This window comes from Rhopalosiphum padi, chromosome 1 (genome assembly GCF_020882245.1).
Source record: "Rhopalosiphum padi isolate XX-2018 chromosome 1, ASM2088224v1, whole genome shotgun sequence".
Classification (NCBI taxonomy): domain Eukaryota; kingdom Metazoa; phylum Arthropoda; class Insecta; order Hemiptera; family Aphididae; genus Rhopalosiphum; species Rhopalosiphum padi.
In genome coordinates this window covers 90929834-90946779 of record NC_083597.1, presented here as the reverse complement: position 1 = coordinate 90946779, position 16946 = coordinate 90929834, and the positions used below count along the sequence as shown (strand labels likewise).

At 27.5% G+C, this 16946-nt stretch overlaps 1 protein-coding gene across 1 annotated transcript; it reads right to left on the bottom strand.

Annotated features, from left to right (window-relative positions):
* Window positions 1-2998: 2998 nt before the first annotated feature.
* LOC132917572 (6-phosphofructo-2-kinase/fructose-2,6-bisphosphatase-like) lies at window positions 2999-9349 on the bottom strand. Its single transcript, XM_060978370.1, has 9 exons — window positions 8099-9349; window positions 7119-7235; window positions 6061-6221; window positions 5711-5996; window positions 5539-5642; window positions 5247-5468; window positions 4942-5179; window positions 4724-4851; window positions 2999-4585 (listed from the first exon to the last, which is right to left on the bottom strand). Exons 1-9 carry the CDS (start codon window positions 8217-8219, stop codon window positions 4484-4486), a joined length of 1479 nt encoding a protein of 492 aa, XP_060834353.1. The 5' UTR covers window positions 8220-9349; the 3' UTR covers window positions 2999-4483.
* Window positions 9350-16946: the final 7597 nt, after the last annotated feature.

The following is a 16946-nucleotide window of genomic DNA, read 5'->3' as shown; positions in this document are numbered from 1 at the left end:
TTGTTAACATGTTTGTTTAACATCGATTGATATTTTGAATCAGTTATGACATTTAAAAAAGTGAAAACAGAAGTTGCTAAAAATACTATGTTACTATGTTAGGTATATATTTTTAATAATTCTTAAATATAAAGAAAAATTTAAATGCATGCAATCACGTATCTCTGATAGTTATGAATTAAAAGTCGTATTTTAAGTGATTATGTTATACTTCTCGTGATATCGCAGTTTATCATCTGCTACAACGATCATCATTCCGGCCAGAGACGATTCAAAGGGTGTTGCACTGTTGCTTCAAAGTAGAAACCATACTACTAGAAATGTGTCACTGACTATAGTTACCATAGTAGTTATAGATTTAAGTTCAATTTATTTGTAGACCATTTTTCTTATACGACTTAAACTCTCTTCCAATATGCAATCGTAAATATTTTAACAATTTTTTAGGTAAGTCGTTAATTTCTAACAATTGATTAATATAATCGAAAATACGAAGAAAAAACAATAATTCGATGTGTTAATACGACTTCTTAGTTTTCCCGTAACATATTATATACGTAAATAATTGAGGATGGGTATAATTTTGTAGGTATTCCCACCTAAATATTTTTTATTCATACGTAACAGTGATTGATATTTTGAATCAGTTATTATAGTTAAAAAAGTGAAAAATAAAAGTTAGTAAAATTACTGTATAAAATTTTTTTTAGAATTTATTAAAATTAAAATATTTCAACATATTACATGCTATTACAAGTTTGATTACCTACCAATCACAAGTTATAAATTACAAATTTCAATAGCAGCTAGTTAGTTATTGATCTTCCTCTTCGCTTGATTCAGAAAGAAGGAGATCTTGCAGTAGACGTGATTTAAACGCCGATTTTTTATTTCGGTTCCCAGGTTATAGAACATAATTGTATATTTACAAGAAGGTTATTGAATTTGATTTTTGCCTATCTCGGAGTAAAAGGATTCTTTTATCATTATGAATTTTTCTATTTAATACATTTTAATAATGGTTAGATTTAAAGAAAAATCGTAGCACATAAAGTTTATAGAGTCGCAAATCTCTGATCGTTGTTTTTTACGAGATTATATTATATCGCAACTATAGCGATCACACTACGGCCAAAGGACAGAGACGGCTTAAAAACTGTTGCCACAAAGTTAAAACTATACTATACTATAAAGATGCGTTAGTGCGTTAGTGCGTTACTAACTACTATGTCAATTAAATAGGTTGAAGTTGAATACTATATGTATTTATATAGACCTATGTTTTTATAAGACTAAATACCAATTTAATTTAGTTCAATACTTCAATGCATTATGCAAGTGTATATTATACACTATTATACACATTTGGGGAGGGGGATTCTTAATTTTTCGCACAATTTTGAAAATTCCTGTCCACCAGTCCCATTCAACTGCTGCTACAGTAATACACTTTATAGTACCTATATATCTGGGTCGCATATTTTTCTCGTCGGTTTCAAATTGTTTTCCGGTGTAGAATACAAGTAGTGTGACAGAATAAACTTGTGCACGACCCGACTAACACTAACTGTATGTAACATTTAAAATTAATTATAAAATTACGATTTTTAACATAATATCTATAGTCTTATTATTTAATAAAACAACAATGTCATATTTGACGTTACTTGGCTATTCACTTTATACCCATGTATAATGTGTACGAGATTGTTTGATTTCTATGTTTCTAATAAGTACAAAATATAAAAATAGTTAAAATATTAATCCCGTTTTATTTATCAAAACCATAAGATGATTTTAATTTTCACACGTTTTTGTCAAAGTTGTAGACATTCATGCGGTATACTCATAGTGATTTACGAATTATTCGTAAAAATAAAATATCTTTTACAAAAATATCGTTTAATCAACAAGCATTAAGTATAGAAACGAAATATAATATTTATCATTATCTTGGTTTACGTAACAACGAGTTTACCGTGGTCCGCGAGGATGGTTGGACAGTCTAAAAGAAAGTACAACGGGGAAAAATTATAAGAATTTTGTATAGAATTTAATATGAAATGACGTTATAAAATTGAAAACTTTGTGATGAGGCGTGAGAATATTCAAATTTATTCTATTATAATAAATTTTTTTTACAGTTACTTGAAGAAAAACTTATGGATTACCTTGTATTGGGTATTTAACCTTAGGTTAGGTTAGGTATAAATCAAAAAATTTTTTATGACTTTTCAACTTTAAATTTTCGCGGTTTTAACATATTTCATAAATGTTTAAACTTTGAAGCTTATAAACAAAAATTGTGACTAATGATTTTTGATTTTTTACTTCGATAAGTAGAAATTATAATAAACCTTGTATTAAATTTTAAAGATTTTTTGGATAGCCAATTTTTTTTATTGTCATTTCAAAAAAAAAACTTAGAAAAATTGAAAATTTCAATTGTCGTCTATAAATAGCTTAAAAAAGGTTAAAATATTTTGAAAATTTAATCGTAAATAGATAACACTAATATAAACATTTGCTGAAAATTTCAAAAAAACACATCATTGTAAAATCAATACATTCCTCACTTCGTTCAGAATCTAATAATAAGTTATCACTTACCAGTTTCAGATCCACAGGTAATATAACACAAATAAGTAAAAGAGCTACCTGCCTACCAATAATATTTTTTTTTTAAATTTATATTATACTATTTATAGTGATGCAGCAGCACCCATGGTGTAGTTTAGTTTGCTAATTTTCTATTATCAATTCACAAAATTTGAATTAAGATGTATATATTAAAGCCTAAAGGCTGGTTAAGGCCAATTTTAGATTATTTTTAATATTTTATGAGATGTAAAGCAAATGAGACATATTGTTTAAACCATTAAGCATTTTTACTTTATCTATAAATAACATAAAAGCTAAAATATTTTTTAAATTAGGTATATTAAGTAAAATGTGCTAATAGAGTAATAAATAACATATTTGATTAAATACTCAAGTATTCATTTTTTTTTCCATATATTTATTAAGTTTAAATGTTTCAACATATTGTATGTTATTACAAATTTGATAAAACTATAAAAGGCTTACATTATATAACATATTGTTGTAACTGTTAGGTACAAGTTATGTTACTATATAAATACTAAATAGTACTGATTATTTGTGAGTACTGAGTACTAACTACTGATTAGTAATAAAAATAGAATTGATAAATATTAAGAGGATGTCAGCTCTCGGCGCAATATATTAATATTTGTTTTATCTCTTGGGCCCACTTGGAACATTAGGTAGATAAAACACATAATGTAAGTAATATCGTTTTTTATGACTTTTAAATAATCTTATAGTAAAATTGACCATTACAAAAATTATATGGGATATTATAATTGAGAGTTTTCTATGTGTTGTACCCTCATAAAAATCATTAATGCTGTTTAGTCTAGTGTAAGCCAGAGAGAGAAAACAGTACGCTAACATATTATTCTTAGTATATAATATTATTCCAATTCAAAATAAAATACAATAATAAATTGGAAATATTTAACTTATTTATTATCTTAATTACTGAAATCCAGACTAAACATCATAATGTTAAATGTAGATGAATCAATAAGCTACAAAAGTATGCTACGTTAACAATTTTTATCCATAATCAAAAATATTACTGATTTTTTTTTTTAACAACAATGTATATGGTTTAAAGTAAAAAACATATAATAAATCAAAAATAACTACAGTACAAAAATATTTAAACTAATAATTAAAATGGAAGAATAGAATAGTTTGTCACAAAAAAAAGTAATAATTAATATAATTATTGGATTTCATATATCTTTAATCGACATTAATATTTTTTCTGTCGCTGCTACTTAGGAACATGTTCGTATTTTAGCAGAGTTATAATGCAGTGTTTGTGCGATCATAAAATTTTGTAAATAATGTAAGAGATCAAACACATATGCTCACTCATTATGATTTTTTTTTTCTTTTTTTTTAATAACAAATGATTTTAATACTGAAACTAGCATGGGAACTAGAGACAATAAAATTTAGTTTGTTTAAAGTTAGATATAAATATAAGTTATGACAATATTCTAAATTAATGTATTAATAAACTATAGAAATCCATAACTTTTCATGTACTTATAATTTATTACACTTAATCCCTAATAAATAATATTTAATTTGTATTCTTCCGAATCTATACTTAAAAATTATTAAAATATCTCTAATATTTATCATCTCCTAACATGGTCCGTTAATGTCAAAAACAATCAAATTACTAATATTCACTTTGAATATTCTTATCATAGTACAAAGTTAATGTGAAAATTCTATACCTGAAATTAAACATTATGTTTGTTATGTTATCAAACCATTTTAAATGCCATGACGTTATAAACTTTAAAGATCTAAAATTATTGGGATATCGTATATGAATTTAAGTCTATGAAACATTAATATATCTAATTATATATTATGTTCAAAGCTGAACAATTGGCGCATGATTCCACAAAGATAAATTCTCAAAATGAGCTGGCACTGTTAGTAAGGCATCATCAGTTGAACGATTGACAGAACAGTTCTGTAATACATTTTAATTATTAAAATAATATTATTTAATAGAATTGAACAAATAGATGATCAGTAAATAATTTACTTAATAGATCATTAAATTAAAAAAAATAAATAAACAAAACTATTTTTTTTGTATTAAGTATACCTTTGGTTGCATACGATATGTGTCCACACATTCAATGTTTAGCTTAATTACTTCCATTTTGCATTTGTATCCGCTTAATGTCAGCTTAATGATGGTGTGTAAAGGTACATTAATGTACGGTAATTCTTCTGCAAGTAAAATATAATTGAGATAAATAAAATTGTAAAATACAAAATGTTTAAACCTAAATTTTAGTTTTATTAAATAGATTAAATTACCATGTTTCTTATTCAAGAAATATCCAAGTAGGCATCTTAAAACAGCTTGGTGACTGATTATCAATAAATTATCCATATCTCCTTCAAGTTCCAGCAATACTGGTTTCAATCGTGTCATAATATCTATGTAAGATTCTCCCCATGGATAACGATACTGTAACTTATCTTGATCACGCCAAGCAAACTCTTGTGGAAATTTGCATTGCATCTCTTCATAACTCAATCCTTCACATACACCCTAAAAAGTAAATAAAACATTTAACATTAGAGCTACTAAAATATAAACAAATGATATGTATACTTACAGCATATAACTCATTGAGGAAAGGTACAGGTTCTATTGGAGCTTTAATACCTTGAGCTGTTTGATGGGTGCGTTTCAATTCACTAGTCCACACACGTAGTCCTTCTAAACGATTCTCATTATTAAAATAGCGTGCTAATGCTGCAGCATAAGTGCGACCACGGACTGACAATTCTGCATCTCCACCAATACGACCCAAAACATTATTTTCACTTTCACCATGCTATAAATAAGTTATGAAGTTGTTATGAAAGTAAAAATTATAAAATTAAAAAATTATAGTTTAAACATACTCTTGAAAAATAAAATGTTTTTGCTAATGGTTTGAAATTTGAAACAAAGGCTAGCACCTCACTTTGCATAGGAGAATTCAAACGACAAACAGTTAGTGATTCTCCTGAATACAATTTTAACATTAATAAAAATAACATGTATATTTTTTCAGCTGATTGTTTTATATATTACCTGCATTTAAATATTTTATGTAGCTATAGCCATCTGATTTTGGTTTCATAGGTTCATGTTGTTCCATATAATGTTCAATCTTGTGATGAAAATCATCGAGAGCTTTCTCACTAGACATATTTCTATAGTCCTTACTGAATTGCATCACTTCTTTGACATTGTGCTCAATAAGCATCTCATCGTCACAAACACACTCAATAAATAATACCTTATATCCCATGACTTTAGCAAAATGATCGTATACTGTTTGACGGCGAGCTTGTGTTATATGAGTGCCATCCAATATCTATAACATTTAATAAACATAATAGTTTAAAATTCTATACAATATATAAAAACTTAATACGTACAGCTACATCTCCTCCATCTTGTAACCATTTGGTGGCGTCATCTTGTGCTTCTTGTGCACTTAATTGACGAATCTCAGCCGCTTCACTGTTTTCCTTACGAAATAGGTCATGGCTACTATATAACTCAATGTGTTTACGTCTGTATGAGCTCACAGAAAACACTAGAAATAATACAAAAAATAATTATTTATTTATTTGACACAAATACGTAAACACATAAACATTAAACAGGTAATAAATGTCTAATATAAATTAGTGTCGATAAATAAAAACTGATATTAAGTATATAATTCTCTTAATTGTTAAGATAACAAAGTCCAATAAGAAAAATAAAATGCACATAATTTTAATTACCTATCATAATTGTATGAACATAACTTATTTACATACTCTTATATTTTTAATTTACTAGATAATATTATTTTGCAGCTCTTGTGCGACAGAGTGAGATAAAAATTAAAAACTGCCTTTACTTAACAAAAGAAGTCAAAAATAAAAATGTATACATTTTTAAGACTATTTATATAATATTGAATTAGAATAATTTTAAATTTAATATTGAAGTTATGAGTTATGAATATTGATTAGGATATTTTTAACTAGGGGAATTATGATTATAATAGGTACATTTACACTTATAAGGTTTCAAAATAAACCAAAACATTAGCAAATTAATTGATTTTGCTATTGTGTCCTTCAACTATCTAGATTAATTTAAATAACCAAAGTATTATTGTGTAATTCATATTTAATTTTTTTGATAGAAAAATAATGCTATTTACATTAATTTTAAACAAGGAAGGCCTGGCCCTGTGTGATACACTGATATTTATAGTAGCCTGACCTCTTAGTATTACAAATTACCTAACAGCTGGATAAATGTTGGCTATAATACATTTATTTGTATAAATATTTTTCTCAGACCGGTTTTTCAATAGAATATTGTAAACATAGTGAATAACTATTACTTATTACTAGACATAATTACATTTGAATCTTTATTTTGAATCAAATTAAATGTCACGCTTAGTTTTAATGATTATAAATTTATTACATACCTTTGGCCTTATGATTTGTCCAGTTAAGATATTGTTGAATTTTATAAGCAAGAATGGTTTTGCCACGTGCTGGCAATCCTACCATTGTTATAACCAAGGGCACAAAATGTTGGCCGACTGAAAAATTATACATAAAAATGTTAATGCCCGGCAATAATATGCAATATATACAAAACTTAAACTATAGTTAATAAAAAAACATGAAAGGTACCATTTGGCCAGGTATTCTCAATAATTTATTGGCCAATGTTCAGCAAATCACTTGAAAATAGATTTTTTGGCTAGTCAACACACCATTAGATTACTTAATAAATAAGTGTTACCTATAAGTAGTTTAGTACCTACATTAAGTGGTAGGTACATACTAATATACTACCATTGAATTTTACATTTGTCTATACAAAAAAATAATTGTTTCTAAATTAATTTTAAAAAATGAACGTTAATGATACAATTTCTTAGTTACTATTTTAAACATAGTATAAATGAAAATTGAAACACTGTAGGGTACTTAGAGAAGAAATTATTCATAAGTATAACTGATGTTACAATATTGATATTTTCAATAATTGTACCTATTAATTATGCAGAAAAATAAACCCAATACCAAAAACAACTATTGATACAACAATAACATAAAGATAATATAACATAAAGATTTCTTTAAAACACACCATAATAAATATTGTAATTTTATTATTGGAGTCTGGCCAAATGTAAAAGTATTTTACTTTATCAACAGAATACTTTTTTAGCCACCCACACGGCCACAGCAACATGTCATATTTAAAAAATATAACATTTAAATGAAATAGTTTTAAAATAAACAGAACCTGTTGTTTTAATACCTAATACCTAAACAGTCTGTATTAATTCAAATTGAATTTTATGTTGATATCGTTGAGAACTTTAAGCTTTTGCATGGTTTTAACAATCTATAATATGTACTGCTAAAAGAATATGTGAAAATTTGTTTTCACCTTGGAACATTACTAGCGGCATTAAATCTTTCTTTCCAACCAAATCGTCATCCTCAGATTCAGACTGTGACTGACGTTGCCAGTCCTTTTTAGTGGGCCGCATCATGATAGTAGGCGCCATGATGTTGGAGTTTACAGTCACACTAAAAACAGGACTTTGCTCACACCAATTATATCTATTCTATACTGCTAGCGGTGTGTGGGACTAGAGCACGGCGATGGTGTCTAGCTCTGAAAAGTGATCTGAAGACGTGTGATAGATAAGCTTCTGCAGGTCTGGCCTCATGCCACCAATGGATCTTCTACGAACGACGTAGTCCACTTTGCTGGCCAGTGTGATGGTGCACAGGAAATTTGTCGAGTCCACTTTGGCCACCGGCGTGTAGAAGCGCAAACGAATGGTATAGAGGATACCGGATGTCTGCTTGTTCGTCCGTGAACACTTACGCAACGTGTGCTATCTGTGCAGCGATCGACGCTACGTGTGCAAACGCAAAGGTAGAACGCGCCGTGACGAGAGAAAGACAACAGCGGTCAGCGAACGAGTAGGAGTGGTGGAAGTGGTGGTCGGAGCGGTGTCGGAACCGGAATATGGGTAACACCGGTAAGACTAATGCGTTTTTTACGACAATGGTAAAAAAATAATCAGCCCTTGAGTTGCAGCACTCGCGTGATGAGATTGACGTCGGCGGATTTCAAACGGCAACAGAAATACAAATACATTGTCGACAGGTGCGAACGGTAGGTCGGAAATGGAGTTCTGTGCGCTCGTAAAATGATAAAACGTTCTCTTTCAGACACCGAAACTATACAGTGCGAAACAATATGAACAACAATAAAATGATAAAAAATAAAAAATAATAATATGAACCACTATAATATAATATTATTATCTATCCTACTACAGCACGACGAACTCGGAAGACGAACGAATGAACACTGTGCAGTGTGCACTGACGTCGAGTGATGACTGACGAAGGGGGGGCGATACTAAAAAGTGGCGCGACGAGCTGTGCGACGGTGCGCCGAGCGTACACGGATTATACACGGACACTCTCACGCGAGACGGATCGGCGCGCGACGAACTACGGTGCGGATGCGGCGGCGACGACGGCGACGTGCTGCGGCGGACTCTGATACTGTGTCGTCCGAGAGAAACGGACCGATCGTGTGTGCGGGGCCGGGGGGAACCGAAAACGGGACGACGTGCTCGGCGCGCGTTACTGTATAGCTGCTACTGGCCGCAAAATCGCAGTAAATCGATAGCAATCCGTCCGGGTCTCGACGGAGCCGGCGCGTAACGCGATATTATTATGATGTGAAAAATACGGTCGTCCCGACCAAGTGTGGTGGGGATGGGCACCATTCACGCGCGCGCACTGCCGCACGCCCGCATACCCTTAACCCGTCCCAGATCGTGTGGTCGGCTGCGGCGGTGGCTTGCCGCCGTCGCGCCTTAAACACCGCAAATCGCTGGCGTTGTTGTTGTTGTTGTTGTTGTTGTTATTGTTGACCTGTTACCGCTTACTATAGTCCAATACTACCACTACACCAACCATAATACTACGCAGAGTCTGGAGTATTTTATTTCTAGCGCGCCACGACTGCAGGCAGCCCTCTCGTCGAGGACTTGAACGTTTTTAGTGTTTTTAGTTTTTACGACGTAGTTTCACGGCTTCGGTCAAGGTCGTGTACCGTTCATCCCCTTATTCGTACCACCTCACACATTTTATAATTTGTTATCCCCCTTACACGTGGACTCTGCGTCCGTAAACATTGAATCGTGTTTCTTTTAGATTTCGAGCAAGCGATACACTATACGACTACGCAAATCGTCCAGTGTCGACCACACGAATTTGAAACTACAATTTATTATAAATCATAACAAATGTACACAAATATTCATGCCATTTATTCTCGCTAGATATTTCATACGTACATTGTATATACATATAATATATAATACCTATATACCTATTATATTATGATATGCCGATATATATGGTATGTCCATAATATTCATAATGTATATCTATGATAAATTGCTCTGTGTAGTCACTTCCCGACTCCCATTCCCATACCAATTGGCAATTACCAACGATAATATCTTATTCTTATATAAGATATTTTACCTATTTTTATATATCAAGTATATAGTGTGGATTTATTTTTTCTAATTCAAATGTAAAAAAATCGTATTTGATTTAGTTTGTATGTTTATGTAACATATATATTACGCAACATAAACATTAATGTATTGGTACTTAAAATTTTAAACTAATTGTATTACATATATATTATAATATATTCACGTGTCAAGTCTATGCTAGATTTAAAAGTTCATAGAGTAATTAGCACTTAACGAGTAACGACTTAACAGCTGCCCTAAGTACCTGACTATCCTTTACGAGATGCGACCATACGCACTTTCATGCTTAGGTGCTTAATGCATATTGTTAGGTATATATAATAATATGTTTTTTACATATACTCCTGTATCCGTCATTTTTCTGTCTGTCCATTCGCGAACACACCGACGTAAAAATACAAAATTGGTCAAAACATTTTATAAAGATTCTATTTTAACATCAGATATGTTGATTTAAACTTGGCTATAGATACTGTCGATATATTATTCGAAGTAATTTCAAACTGATATCCATACCTACTTTGTTTCATGCATCAACTAGAATTTTAATATTTACCTATCATCACGTCTTATTCCGACGTGTTTACTGTCTTAGTAATGTGAAATACTGAAATATTGCTTGGAACATAATATTATAGAAGCCTATTAAAAATTACGAAATGTAAGTTATAAATTTATAAAATTGATTGTTCCTAACTCATAAATTACACAAATACACCAGGAAATCATGCTCGCCGAATTCAGAGTGCGATCGATTTTTCTAAATTGTATTTTTCGTCGGCATCCAATCGATGAATCGACGACTCTCGCAATAATAATATTCAGCGGATATAGTACACATTGAATTTCCTGTTTACAGAAACCACGGTTCCCTGAATGATATAATATTATACAATCGAGTTTTTTCAGTCGTCATTGTCCCTTAATGCGTGTGTCACAGATTTCATAGTCGATAAGTGCGTAAAGCATTTTTTTTAACAAAGGCATATTTATGGAATGTATATATTGACATATTATTATTATATAAAGTCAATAAAAAGGTATTCGAACTACAGTTTAGTATATAAAATCGTTTTTGTTCGCTTCTTATACAACTAAATTAATATAAACGAATTATTATTATGTATAGTCGTATAGATAATCTAAACTCACAAAACCACAATAGTTACAAGCCACAATCTACATATTTATTTACAAAGTCTGTTGTAAGATAAATATTAAGTATGATTAACTAAATATAATGAATGTCTTATATAAACCAATTAGCGTTTATATTGTTACTTGTCGGTACAAACTACTTATTTACATTATTTTTGCTCTCTGAAGTTATATAAGTACTATCAGGCATCAATAATCCCTAAACCTATCTACCTTAAAATACAATCAGCAATCAATTGGAAAATACTGTAGGTAAATTTTTTTAATTATATCCAAATTTTAAACAACGTCAACTAATAAAACTCTACCCCAAGGCCGTACTCGGGGAATAATCGGGGGGGGGGGGGGGTTATACAAATGTTAGTAAGTATAAAATAATGATAAAATAATTTCTTTATTTGCGTAATGCAAGAAAATTTCGGGGGAAGAGAACCCCCGAGGTATGGACGTATGGTCTTGATCTATCCTTCTTAGCTCTCTTAGAAAAACCCTAGTGAAACTTCCCAAGACACTGCTCCTTCTTTATACTGTACTACATTACTCAGTAGTGAACTGGTTATTCTGATAACTTATTTTAGAAATTCTAATTTAGTATTAAATAGTTGCTATTTTGCTAATTATATACTATATGTACATAACGGTTGTTAGTATACTATTTTCTAATAAAAAAAAATGTAAAAATTATATAATGTAATAATATAATATAGGACATGGGTATTAATAGGTACTCGTGAACTATAATGAGTCGGTTAGGTCGTATGAAGTTTACCACCCTTATTGTCCCTTACAAGTGTATGCATTACCATTTTCACATGTACTCGTATATTTATTTATACCACAATGTAATACCAATACTTTTTTTTTACAATAATGTTTTATGTAATATAAGTACATAACTGATAGGTATTTACTTTTTTATGTATAAAAACCAACAGTAGAATATCCCATACCCATATTATTAACAATATTTTGAAGTATGATTGAACAAAAATAAACTGTTCAATATTAAATAGATAATATATATATATATATGTATAATCAAAACACAAATAGCGGTGTAAAAATGTTGGTTGGGTAAAAAATTGTAAAATTTACTATTTATTTTACTTCCCTGCATAGTTTAATCTTAAGTAATTACTAATAATATATAACTTCAATAATTTATATTTAGTTTTTATATCGAATATCGTGGTGTGATCGTGATTTAAATATCATAAAAAAATTAACCACATAGAAATTGTCAATGCTATTAAAATTGTAACTATCAAGTTTAAAAAAAGTACAATATAGGTAGTCAATTTAGATGATGATTCTTAATTTAAGTACCTACATAGTACATACTATAGTTATTATAGTTATTACCTATATCTTGTATAGACTTGTAGTTATAGTACCTGATATCTATATTACTTAATATACAATAACTTAATGTTATTATATTATTAATTTATAACAAAGTATACCGTATTAGGTATTTAGGTATATAAAATAATTTAATACATTTAAAATTATTACTTATGTTATTGCTTACATGAATATCTATGAGGCGTACCTACTACACTAGATGAAAAAAAAAAATTTTTTCTAGCATTTTATTTGCACTAATGCACTAATTTGTAAAACTTTGGAGTTTGAACTATATATTGCATAGTTGCATGTACTATAGTTACTAAAACACAGTATAAACATAATATTGTATTCTTTGATTTACTATTGAAAAATTAATATAATGGCATTATGTTATATTATGTTGTAGCGTAAACAGTGCAGAATAATCAATTTTTTTTAAGTTTACAGAGATAAACTTTTAAATTATATCAAAATATTGTATAGTTGTTGTGTAGTTATTACATATTGATACATATAACATATATTGATAGATTACCATTTAATAAATACTAGGTATTTTCTTTGTAGAATCTGGTTTGATTTGTTTAATATTATAGATATATTGTGTTATTAGTTATAACTCTTAAAATTTAATGTAATAATAATACATTATATAATATATTAATAAATAATAATACATAATAAACAATCATATTTATTTAGTTGGTTTACCTATAGCTACACAATATTTGAATATTATAAATTTATAAACAGCATAGGTAATGTAGGTTATTATCATAAACAGTAATTCATAATTGTATGTTATTTGATTGTATTGTGAATCTATTACGAAAACGTTTTCATTATAATAATACTAATATATAATTAGCCATTATAAGAATATATTATAGTTGTTAAATTAATAAATATTGTAATAACAACTTTAATTCGATGCAAAAAATATAATCATCTGCACCTAAATTAATTTAACAATTATACCTACGAGTATTATCGTATTATCTAAGTTATGCAAGAAATAAAAATACTGTTTAGATTGTAATTAACATAGCGCTGTATAACATAAGAACACTTAAAAAGTGAATAACCATAATATGATTGATATTGATATAATTTACTAAATTACTAAAATCTATCTTCAAAATATTTACCATTTTTACATATATTTTTTTTCTTGTTATATCATTATAATTCATGAAATTTTTATGAAAACTAAAGTTAATTCAAAATCCAAAAGTACTGTAGTTTTATTATTTTTGTTTGTTAGAAGTTATTTTTATATGCAGCATGCTACACTAGCTTTTAGATAGAAAGTTAAATGTAATCTGGTTTCTGTTTATTTTCCTATAAAATTATTACAAATCATGTTACGACGAATATTTGTGTTTTTAGAAAATCTAAAACATACCTATTATTTTTTATAATATGTATAATTCAATAATTAATATTCCAATGATTTACAGTTTTAAATTTTGATATTTGAATATTAAATCCTTGAAAGTTGTTTACTGTTGTGACAGTATACTGGTATCAATGGTACAACATTTTTTACGCAAAACTACAACTACTTTTATAAATGATAAGTAAATAAAATATCAAACAAAAAATTTTATCCCGAATTATTTTTATTTATAACTAAATGATATTTCAATTTTAGATTTTAATATTTTTTTTCTGAAATAACGACGTGTAGATACAAAATACAAATTATCAATATAATTACCTGTTAATTATGCATATTATATTGTAAACTTGAAAAATTGCTCCCGGTAATACCCAGTTATTGATTGTCTGATATTATTAAATTTATAATCAAAATATAGTAAAATGAGTAATTGTAAATTTCACCAGTATTGTTTTTATTTTATCTAAGGAAAACATAAAAATTAATAAATTTCAATTGTACTAACTTATGACTAGTAAAATAAACGTAAACTGCACTAATATTATTTTTATATTAATTATATTTTTTAATTTAAAGTTAAAACTAAATTATGTTATAATGACACATGTTTTCTTTCCTAATTTAAGGCTAAAATTAATAAAAAATGCATTCATATAATAGAATATATCATCATTTTTTTTAAATAATTGTTTTTTTTTATTATTGTGATATAAATACTTTTGTAAAGTAAACGTTTTTCTGTGATAAAACGTAATAATGACTTAAAAAATTATAGGTTGCAAAATTTAGTTTGAATTTATTTGTTTTTTTTTTTTATATATAATAGGTATATTTAATTATACAAATTTGAATTTGAATTTTTTATAATATCAGTGGAATTTGAAATTTACATTAATTTAGTACCTGTAGAGTGTGGAGTTTACATTTATTTTTGTAGATAAAATAGAATTTACATGTTATAAATCTAATTATAAAATTGACTCCTTGAAAATCGGTGAAATTGAAATACTTCCAATAAAATGTAACATATTTTAATTACTAATATATATTATTTATAAGACTCTATAATTGATATAGATATCCATACTTATATATTACAATCTTTAATGTTATAAATATGTTATCACAATAAATGTAAATGTGATGGTGTTAAAAAGTAAATAGCTGATCATGCAATAAGCAAACGTGGGTAACGCACTTTAAAATAGAAACAAGCTTCAAGACAGTGAAAATATATTTACGTAACTACTAACTAGGTACATATATTTATATATTTTGCTGTGAAAATATTATAAATTCAACAAAGAATTTTATTTTTTACTTAAAATAACAGAATAACGAGAAGTGACAACTGATGAAAACAGAAATGACATCAGAAGCTTGTTCTAAAATATTATCAATTAAAAATATTTTGTGACTATATTAATACTTATAAAAAGAAAAAGGATATTTAAGAATTACATTGAGATTAACTTCCGATAAAAAGGAATAATTTAGGAGCTTCCTTATTTTTTCATTGTTCTTTTTTTAATAAGGAATGTAATATTTTTTTAAACAGTAAGTAAATTAGATTATTTTTTATTTTACTTTTTTTAAATTATACGATACGTTATAGTATATTATGTATTAATAATTAAAAAAAAAACATGAATATACTCAGGGAAGGAGGCCTAACCAGTGTGTGCGAATATTTTCAAACTTTTAAAAGGATTAGTGAAGACTATAGTTATCTATAGAAAATATTCAATGAAATTGGTGTAGTAAATTGTTATCAGAGTATGTAGGAAATATAGTTGTCAAATCAAATTAAATGTATTATACCTAATATGTAATTAAACAGTGTTTTAATTTTGTTGTTGTCAATTGTCATCTCATATGAACTTGAATAGATATGGGGTCATTTGTTTTATTAACTAGTTGGTTAACGTTGTATGCTTTAAAAACATTGTTCATTGTTAATACATTTAATATATGTGCATCAATCACAATAATTAGATAAGTACCTTAGTAGTTAGTACCTATTGCCGTATTGGAATTTGAAATAACTATTTACGTTAATTATACGAGTACGGAGTATTTATAAACAAATGATATACTTATTAAATTGTTTAAAATAGACGTGTTTAAACTTCTCTGATCAAAAATAATTTATATATTTTTTATTTTTTAGATACGTATTTTATTAGTTGTATATAATTGAAATTTTAATAATTTTTTTTTTGGACATGTGATTGAAGAAAATTAATACTAATAAGTTAAAAAAAATAAAAACCAACTATAAAAATCATATTACCTATTATGTATGTCATGTAATCTATATCGTCATACACGAATAAACCCTAAGTTATATACTTATATAGTTATATATATGTAAAGTTATTAATTATTATAGCTTATATAGTAGGTACATATCATATTATTCGTAATTTAGATTTGTTTAACTATGACTTAAAAGATATTAATTTTAAATTAAAAAAATATATATGCATAAAAATTGTATAGTTTATTTAAAAATAAATAGCTACAATAACTAATAAGAGAATAATAAATAATAATATGATACGTTAATGGTTTAATATTGACACTTCAGATAATTAATGAATTATATTATATTATTATATTACCGAAAAATAAAAAGTTAATAAATAAAATAAACAATTAAATAGGTAAACTCTTCAACAAGTAAAATAACAAAATACCAAAAAGAATTTACTATATATCAGTGTACATTAGTAAAAAAAACATATGGAGTATTTGTGTTATTTTACTATATTATTCTATAATATGGT